The sequence below is a fragment of the Liolophura sinensis genome, chromosome 4 (assembly GCF_032854445.1).
Source record: "Liolophura sinensis isolate JHLJ2023 chromosome 4, CUHK_Ljap_v2, whole genome shotgun sequence".
Classification (NCBI taxonomy): domain Eukaryota; kingdom Metazoa; phylum Mollusca; class Polyplacophora; order Chitonida; family Chitonidae; genus Liolophura; species Liolophura sinensis.
The window spans coordinates 8,715,169-8,725,678 of NC_088298.1; the positions used below are offsets into that span (position 1 = coordinate 8,715,169).

Below are 10,510 nucleotides of genomic sequence, written 5' to 3' on the forward strand. Positions count from 1 at the left end.
AGGGGAATATTCAACATGCCATTACTACTGTATTATAATGTTTTGTTTTTGTCCTTTATATAATGGGGGATATTCAACATTTCATCATTTATATCAAGGGGGATATTCAACATTTCATCATTTATATAAAGGGGGATATTCAACATTTCATCATTTATATCAAGGGGGATATTCAACATTTCATCATTTATATATAGGGTGATATTCAACATTTCATCATTTATATAAAGGGGGATATTCAACATTTCCTTACCGCGGTATAATAATGGTATTAATCATTTACACAACGGGGAATATTGGAGATTTTCTTCACAGAGAAAAGTGTGTGTACTGTAATTCTTCTAATTTTTGGGACATTTGGCCTGCTCCCTTTTGTCAATATACATGTAAATGTAACAGTCACGGACAATTTATCTTTTCTCTTCTGGTGAAACCATCTTATGAATAACATGAAGATATCTTCAGAAAACGTGAAGATATCTTCCCAGAAAAACTGTGCAAGAAAAGTAATTGTTTGCTTTCTGTGTTACGAATATCTGTACTAAAATTAGAAGAATAAGAGTATTCGGTTGTGATATCACATTACACTTCACGTTCTAATATCACGTGGCATTTCACATTGATATCACGTAACAATTGGCGCTGTACTTCTGGACATCGGTGTGTTGTTCTCCATGGCGCTGACTTTTTTCTTCACTAAAAAAAAAAAGCGTGAAATACTTTAGAATACTTCGCTGAACACCCAGATTATACCGACACCAGGTCAACCAGTCATGTTTCCCAGTTCTAACTTCTCGGTGGTGGGTTTCCTTCCACCATAATGCTGGCCGCGGTCGTAAGTAAAATATTCTTGAGTACGGCGTAAAACACCAAATAAATAAATAAATAAATAAACTTCTCACTGCTGAGCGTCAAGCGAGTCAGCATTAAGTACCCTCTTGGACCTGGGTTTGAACCCCAGGTCTCCATTACATACAACCTAGTAGTCTAAGGTTCAAATCCAGTTTATCACAGTTCATTCTGGATGATCATTTGTGTCTCTTTTTTTTTTTCCCCCATGGTCATGAACACAATATATGCAACAGACTAAAATAAATGGGTACACGCTTATACCGTGAACCACGGCAACGGTATTGGCTAACGGGCTTGAATTTATATTTGTATTGGACTGTCGGGACGCAATGCCCAGGCATTTCTCACTTATATAAGCTGGCGGCAAACTTAATTGAAGAATGACAAAGGTCCAAGGCTTTTGGGAAAAAAAAAATTACAATTGTTATCTTCGTTTTTCTTTCCTTCGGGTTCTAGTGATAAAATTAGCCGACCGGCCATAAGAATAGTAACCGCCACCGAGAACAGGACCCGCGGTATCACGAAGCGATCTTAGACTTTGGTCCAAATTTCAATCATTAAACTTGGTATGTTTCTTTCCGTTATTTTAGCTGAAATTTGTATTACAATAACACCCAGAATTACCGTTGTCGAGCAAAAATATATACCTTGTTCGACAAGAAATAACAATTTTAAGATGATCTGAAATTGACTTAAGTCTAAGATCGCTTCGTGGTCCTAAGAGTCCAACACACGATCTTTATTCCGGAACACCCTATTCTCCCAATTTCTTACTTAGGTCTGTCCGACCAGGTTCGGGTTTTTAGGTGGAGAAAACAGGCGGGTGCTCAGTTTTCAGTGGAAGCGTGTCCTATATCCTTACTGCATGGTTGTGGCGTTATTTATTTCCTCGGTGTTTTATGCCATTCTAAAGAATATTCCACTAATACGAAGGCAGCCAAAGCATGTCCTATATACTTACTGCATGGTTGTGGCGTTATTTATTGCCTTGGTGTTTTATGTCATACTAAAGAATAATTCACCTAAGCGACGGCGGTCAGCATTATGGTGGGAGGAAACGGCGCTGGGCCCAGTGGAAACCCACAACCACCCGCTTACTGGGCTGCGACTTTATATCAACAGGTTTGTCAGGTAGTTAACGAATCTTAAGTTATTGAAACTTTACCACAATCGGTATGCTATATAATGAGCCATACGTGATTACAGTTGAGGAAAGGGTCGAATGTCGTAAATTTTACCCTAGGTCCAGATTTGCAACTTACGACTTTTAATGACTCGCGTTCCTTGATTCTATATAGAATCAGATTTCTCGACACTATCGGCTGATTAGGAAGCAACACCTTTGACAACTGAGCCAGCTCAGGCCTCTAACTAAAATATGTTTCACCGATCAGGTCGGTGGAAATCGGGCATGTCTGGTGTGTGAACTGAGCAGAACACAGGAAGGTGACACAGTGAATTATGGCTGTGATATGTTTAATGACAAAAATATTCAATATATTGCTCGAATACATGGTTAATGACGTGCATAGCCAGGACGGATTCGGAAGCCTGCAAGCCACAGGCCTGTCGTGATCAGATATTCTTCAAAAATTAAATGAAAAAAAATAAAATAAAATAGACATAACCATATACAACAACAGCCGAATTCCATACATAATGTATATCAAACTACGTAACATTTGATTTAAACAAAATAGAGAACATTGAACAAAACAGAAACCACAATTAATAACCTACAAGCCAAAATAAACTGAATCAGTAAAATATTTCTGAGACTAACGATGAAAGACTATCGAACAAGAAATCACGATCAGTATTGCTGGTCGTTGCCATGGGTAACGGATTACAACTCGCCACGATCTGCTTTTCTCATATATCATACTTACACATTTGGGCGTATGTATTCTTCAGCAGACATTATACCAAAACATCTTATGATTTTCAAATAAAAATTCAACTAATTTTCAAGCTGAAAACATTCTCCCATGATAAATAATTGGCTAATTTATTCCGAGGGTGTCATTAAATTAAACTCCATCAAAGTCCAGGAATAAATCCATTCCGATATAAATTTCTGCATAACCAACTCATCACTTAATATACAAAAAAGCAAAACATAAAAAACGAGTTTCCAGTTATTTTAGAAAATGACAACAAATCTGCCGTTAATTACTTTGAAATTACTGAGCGACTTAACTATGGATAATTTATCAATACTGATCTAATAATGACTCTTCACAACATAGGTTTTAACTCCTTCATAGTTTGTAACTAAAAACTGAACGCTTGGATTTAATAAAAAAAAAACTATTTTCTTTGGGACAATCTAACAAAATCTGAGGTTCTGAAACAATGAAAATAACATATTTATTTATTTCAGTGCACTTTAAAGCCACACTCAAGATTCTTTCCTCAACCTCCACATGACGCAGGCCTCATTATTACGACCTCATTATAAGCATTAAATTCAGTTCTTGCAAACTTGTTTATCGATACTGGTTTGTATATAAATCTGTATGATTCTTTGCAACGTAAACATATCACATCATTGCAAAGTTTCACCTAGAACAATACCCCCACCCAAACAAACATACATCAATACAGAGATAAATATGAGATATACTTCTTTGGTAACTGATAAACCAGAATGGCTTTAGGTGGTGCAATTGCCTATAATCTAATTAATTTGTTCTACGATAACACCAATCATACAAAATAAAGAAAAAATCCTGTAATTTGTCCTTGCTTATCCTAGCCGTAAACATGAAGTGCAAGTATAAATACCCATTTAAGTTACAAAATGTCTATGTTATACAACAATCGTGAGAAGCTACTTTAGGATTCTGTTTCCATGACAATCCGTGGACGGAAGATATTGCAAAAAATGGTAACTTTAATGTAAAGTATAATTTCTCAAAAGCAATTCAATAAAGCAAATTGCAATCTACATATAAAAAAGTGAAAGCTTAAATGTATATGCAAGTCATATTCATATACTAAATATATGAACATAAATATATAACACATATCACAGGTCAATACAGGGAGTAGAAACCTCAATAAAAATGTGGAAAAAAATACAATTTTTATAAAACTCTGTGCAATACTTGAATTGAATAATAACAGTATACATTTCAACAACTGTACACAAATTGAATTCACAAGTACATCACAAAATTTGTGATAATGTACACATATACATCATGGAAATTTATCAGGCATCCTTTACACAATTTGCATATTAAAGCACATGAAATACAAACTTGAGAAGAAATTCTTCATGGCGTGCTTAGGTCAATGTATATGTATTCACATTTTCAAAATATACTCAAAGAAAACAAAACAGTCAAATAGATCTAGTTTCAAATGTTGAAACATCTCAAGGTCATACCAAGGTCACTGGTCTACACATGTGCAAGGTCAAGGACACATATCAAGGCCATTACTTTTTATGCTTGAGTTCAGCCTCTTTCTTTGAGATCTTGACCTCTGTGTCGGCCAATCGTTTCATCAGGTCTTCCTTCCTGAGTGACACGGATATTAATTTCTCGCGGGCGGAGTTCAGTTTGTCCATTTGTGGGTACCCCTCAGCTGCCAGCTTCTTTGTGGCTTCTTTCAACTGAGACTCTTGCAGTAAAACCTGAAAACCAAAGCATAGAAAACAATGGAATGGTGCAAAATTCATGAAGTTACATAAATAAACAAAGTTAGAAACCAGCTCATCTTAGTTCCCAAAACAATGACCTACTAGTGAACAATCTAAAGGCCATTTTGCGTCTAGAAGCCTTAAATTTCGTCAAATGCTGGCCACCAAGGGAAGTAAACACGGCCAGGTATCATCCTGAAAATCTTTGCTACATGTCTGTTCACTCCATATTCGCTACATATCTGTTTCCTACATATCCGCTACATATCTGTTCCCTACCTATTCGCTACATATCTGTTCCCAACATAATCACTACATGCCTGTTTCCCACCAATTCGCTACATATCTGTTCCCTACATATTCACTACATACCTGTTCCCTACATATTCGCTACATACCTGTTTCCTACATATTCGCTACATACCTGTTTCCTACATATTCGCTACATATCTGTTTCCTACATATTCACTACATGTCTGTTTCCTACATATTCGCTACATGTCTGTTCCCTACATATTCACTATATGTCTGTTTCCTACATATTCGCTACATGTCTGTTCACTACATATACTCTACATATCTGTTCCCTGCCCCTGGACATCAACTGAGAAATCTTCAGACAAGACAGAAGATCTGGCAATAATGCTACTAAATGTAACATCATGTAACTTTCATTTCATGAGTTAATTTGGTCAAATGCGTATTTCAGCTGTCAGTCAGTGCCCTGTGTCACCGCCTCGTAAGATGATTACTCTGATCTAATATTATGGGATGTACAAGTTGTGCAATAAACTGTCAATTTAATGAGATTTCAGGTCCATGTCAAGAGGAAGATTTTAATTTCACTACTTACCTGTGCCAGGTGATCTGACATGTTATCCCACTCTGTCTGCAGCTCTACTAACTGGCTGTCAATCACATCCTTAGGGGCATGGAGAGGAAGGGCAGGGCGACCAATCGGCGCTGGTCTGAAAGTCAAAACATCAGCACAATTATTTACCTGTAACGGATAGCTTTCACCTTCCCAAATTGGCTGCTAACCTCATACAACCAAGGATACAGGACTAATTACTTTAGCCTATTGGATAAGATCTCTCCGGAAACTTCACACCTATATATATTTATCAATCATCTTAAGACAAATGTCTTATCAAAAATTACAAACACAAGTACAGTTACAATGTTTTGCCCTAGGAAAATTTAAAAAAATTGTACCATGATTTTATACTGCAGACACAATGTACCAACCACAATTTCAGTTCTTTCCTGTTCTCAGTTTGTCCTTGTTAGCACTTGCAATATAAAACCAAAGTCTTAAATTGCTTTATTAACATGAGTCCAGGGTTTGAACCTGTTGCTTAAGGAGCTAAGTTTATTAGAAAACAAGAGTTTCCTGAGTCATCAGGGATTGTGCTGATGGTTGAAATGCATGTAAACAGGATCCTCCCACATCAAACTCATAAGTAAAACACTTCTCAAATAATGCTGATGTAAAACAGTTCTCAAATAATGCTCATGTAAAACAGTTCTCAAATAATGCTCATGTATAAAACAGTTCTCAAATAATGCTCATGTAAAACAGTTCTCAAATAATGCTCATGTAAAACAGTTCTCAAATAATGCTCATGTAAAACAGTTCTCAAATAATGCTCATGTAAAACAGTTTTCAAATAATGTTTATGTAACACAATTCTCAAATAATGCTCATGTAAAACAGTTCTCAAATAATGTTTAGGTAAAGCAACAATAAATCACAAAGGGATCATCGCCAGAGCAGGTGCATGCTGAAAGCAGCATGTCACATGGCTTTAAGACAAAAATGACAGAAGAACTGCAGCACTAATCAGCCCTAGATTTTCCACCTACATGGCAACAGGCCATTTTGGCAAAACTTATGGAATTTCCTTTCAATAGGCTTAGCGACATGGTGGATGCAACAGTTAAATACATTAATCTGAGCACACGGAAATCAACATCTGTAAAGATTTGAAGAGATCAAAAGGCTCATGTTAGCGCTACAATGACCACTTCTGCAAAACTCCAAAATTTCCTTTAATTTATTTATTTATTGATTTATTTCATTAATGTTTTCTGTCATACTCACGAAAACTTAACCAAATTTCCTTTAATGTTGAATAGGTTTAGAGAAATGGCTGTGACAAAAAAATGCTCATAGTTATGCAAATTATGATGATCAGTATACGCATTACTGCAGGGATAGACCTGAAGGGGGGGGCACATATGGCTTATACGCATTACTGCAGGGATAGACCTGAAGGGGGGGCACATATGGCTTATACGCATTACTGCAGGGATAGACCTGAAGGGGGGGGACATATGGCTTATACGCATTACTGCAGGGATAGACCTGAAGGGGGGGCACATATGGCTTATACGCATTACTGCAGGGATAGACCTGAAGGGGGGGCACATATGGCTTATACGCATTACTGCAGGGATAGACCTGAAGGGCGGGGCACATATGGCTTATACGCATTACTGCAGGGGTAGACCTGAAAGGGGGGGGGGGCACATATGGCTTATACGCATTACTGCAGGGATAGACCTGAAGGGCGGGGCACATATGGCTTATACGCATTACTGCAGGGATAGACCTGAAGTGGGGGGCACATATGGCTTATACGCATTACTGCAGGGATAGACCTGAAGGTGGGGCACATATGGCTTATACGCATTACTGCAGGGATAGACCTGAAGGGCGGGGCACATATGGCTTATACGCATTACTGCAGGGATACACCTGAAGGGCGGGGCACATATGGCTTATACGCATTACTGCAGGGATAGACCTGAAGGGCGGGGCACATATGGCTTATACGCATTACTGCAGGGATAGACCTGAAGGGCGGGGCACATATGGCTTATACGCATTACTGCAGGGATAGACCTGAAGGGCGGGGCACATATGGCTTATACGCATTACTGCAGGGACAGACCTGAAGGGCGGGGCACATATGGCTTATACGCATTACTGCAGGGACAGACCTGAAGGGCGGGGCACATATGGCTTATACGCATTACTGCAGGGATAGACCTGAAGGTGGGGCACATATGGCTTATACGCATTACTGCAGGGATAGACCTGAAGCGGGGGCACATATGGCTTATACGCATTACTGCAGGGATAGACCTGAAGGTGGGCACATATGGCTTATACACATTACTGCAGGGATAGACCTGAAGTTTGGGCACTTATGGCTTATGCACATTACTGCAGGGATAGACCTGAAGGGGGGGACATATGGCTTATACGCATTACTGCAGGGATAGACCTGAAGGAGGGGGGGACATATGGCTTATACGCATTACTGCAGTGATAGACCTGAAGTTTGGGCACATATGGCTTATACGCATTACTGCAGGGATAGACCTGAAGGGGGGGGGGGCACTTATGGCTTATGCACATTACTGCAGGGATAGACCTGAAGTGGGGGTGGCACATATGGCTTATGCGCATTACTGCAGGGATAGATCTGAAGTTGGGGGGGGGGGGGGGGCACACATGGCTTATACGCATTACTGCAGGGATAGACCTGAAGTGGGGAGGCACACATTGCTTATACGCATTACTGCAGGGATAGACCTGAAGGGGGGGGGCACATATGGCTTATACGCATTACTGCAGGGATAGACCTGAAGGGGGGGCACATATGGCTCACCATATGAATCATCTCAACAACAGTTCTCAAGAGACATGGGATCACAAAGAAAACAGTTATGCAAATTAAGCTGATTAATAAACAAATTAATGCAAGGACAGATCTAAAAAAGTATCAGCAGGTTTCAGCACAAATGATCTTCTCCGCAAAAAAATTTCTTTGAACGGGTTTAGAGATATGGCAATCACCAAAATGGAGACAGCCATGCAGCATATGCTGACTAACATGCAAATTAACAGGAGGACAGACCTGAACAGGCTAATACAGGCCCGGATAGCGCAGTTGGTAGAGCGTCCGCTTCGGGACCGGTAGATCCAGGATCAATCCTTGATCGAGTCACACCTAAGACTTTAAAAGAGGAAGTTGTAACTTCCTCGCTTGGCATTCAGCATGAAGGGGATAGTGCAACGACTGGTTGACCCGTATCAGTATAATGGCTCGGGCGGAGCGGCTTACTTGCCTTCGGTAAGTCGTCTCAGTGAAGCAGCACTAAATAAAAGAGCGGTGGAAATCCAAGGAGGCACATTACACGTACATGCACCCTAAAGATTCCTTCGTCGTCATATGACTGAAAAATTGTTGAGTACGACGTTAAACCCCAAGCACTCACTCACTTGCACTGAACAGGCCAAAAGGCACAAGTATGAGTCCGAGTGATATTCTCAGCAAAGAGTTACGAATTTCCAGTAAAAATCTGGTGCTCACAGAGATGTGGACAGACAGGCGAACGTACAGACAGTACCAAGACAACATTCACTGAGGTCGATAATAAGTTATACATTGACACCACATCTACCGTTTCCTCTTTCCTCTCTCTCACAACTTCATACTTTACAGTATTAAGACACAAGCTTACTAAGCAAAGATAAAAATGCTGCAAAAAGACTAATCAAAGCCTTTCTTACCTTTTTGGAACTTCTGCCTTGAGTCCCTTCAGTTCCCGGAGACGGTCCCCAAGAAAGTTTGAGGAAGCCAGGTAGCCTCCCTTTGATGCCAGGTACTGACGCAGACGTGCATTGCCCGTGAAGTTCTCGAAGCCTTGGAGACGCTCTGACATGACCTGAAACAACACAGAGTGACAGATTGTGTTTGAATGCTAACATTAAACTGACTGAACGACTGGCTAAATGAGGAATACAGAAGTCTGCTAGAAAGATTTTAATAATAGTCAAAAATAATTGACTATAGTTGATAAAGCCTTTAAGTTTCCTTTTGTGGTGATAAATTTATTGACTGCTTCATGTATTTATAGCTATACCCAAGAATTCACTTATATATGATATTATGACGACAAAGACAACTAGTTCCCCTGGGCTCTACCCAGTTTCCTCCAACCATAATGCCGACCTTCCTTGTATCATCAAAATATTCTTGAGTACCGCACAAAAAACACCAATCAACTTAACAAACAAATTTCCTACGGTGACCTGGCTTTATACTAATAATTAAAACAAACCTGATGTCAATCCAAATAATTATAGACTGTCTGAATTTTTAGGGAAAAAAGCCCAATTAAAGACTTTTCAGAAGTAGCTAATGAAATGTGGGAAAAGGTGATTCAAGGTAAGTACCTGAGTTGAGAAGTCTGTTCTGGTTGGTCCATCCACTTTGAGGTCCACCAATTCACCAATCACATTCTGTTTTACATCCGGGCTCTTCACTCCTCTGAGAGCCTCTTCAAGAGCAGCCCTGTTATTGGTCGAACCTGTGCCAATCAGAGAGGCTGTTGAAGGCTTGTTGTGAGTTCTGGAGAAGAACATGTCTTGACAGACGACCTTTAGGGCCTGAAAAATTGAATCAATGAAATATTTTAATAAAAATCTGAATGCGTGTATGTCAGCTTGGGCGTTTTTTTGCCTAAAACAAATGATGACAAAAACTCATTCAGCATGTGTGTAAATACAAGTTCATGCTGCCAACGCGCTGCCGCCAATGAAGTATCATGCCAATGCAAAGACACCAAAAATGACACCCTACCTAGTAATATAATAATGACCCTGGGTCAACCAGTCCTGTTTCCTTGCTCTAACATCTCAATGAAGATGTCCATGTGAGGCAGCAAACAACTGCCATTTTCAAAGTCTTTGATATGACCTGATAGAGGTTTGATAGGAAGAGAATGAGAATTTCAGCAAATTTCTGTTTTCCTCCATATCCTATCCATTTTTAGACTTGCTTCTTTTGTCTACATGACCCACCTTATAAAACTGCCGCAGGAACAATGGGTTGGCATCATCTGTGAGGTCATCCACCTTAATGTGGGCCAATGAATGCACAATAACCAGAACGAAATCACCAATCGAATCCATCCTCTCTTTGCGTACAAACA

At 39.5% G+C, this 10,510-nt stretch overlaps 1 protein-coding gene across 1 annotated transcript; it reads right to left on the minus strand.

Annotated features, from left to right (window-relative positions):
* Positions 1-3,523: 3,523 nt before the first annotated feature.
* On the minus strand, positions 3,524-10,510 carry LOC135464837 (uncharacterized). Its single transcript, XM_064742405.1, has 5 exons — positions 10,380-10,510; positions 9,753-9,965; positions 9,087-9,241; positions 5,355-5,469; positions 3,524-4,495 (listed from the first exon to the last, which is right to left on the minus strand). The coding sequence occupies exons 1-5, from the start codon at positions 10,488-10,490 to the stop codon at positions 4,298-4,300; spliced, it is 792 nt and encodes a 263-aa protein (XP_064598475.1). The 5' UTR covers positions 10,491-10,510; the 3' UTR covers positions 3,524-4,297.

Coding starts and splice junctions, on each gene's coding strand:
- LOC135464837 (XM_064742405.1), bottom strand. CDS start 10,490: ATGGATTCGATTGGTGATTTCGTTCTGGTTATTGTGCATTCATTGGCC. Junction 9,966..10,379: donor TCCTGCGGCAGTTTTATAAG/GTGGGTCATGTA, acceptor TCAATTTTTCAG/GCCCTAAAGGTCGTCTGTCA. Junction 9,242..9,752: donor GAACAGACTTCTCAACTCAG/GTACTTACCTTG, acceptor GTGTTGTTTCAG/GTCATGTCAGAGCGTCTCCA.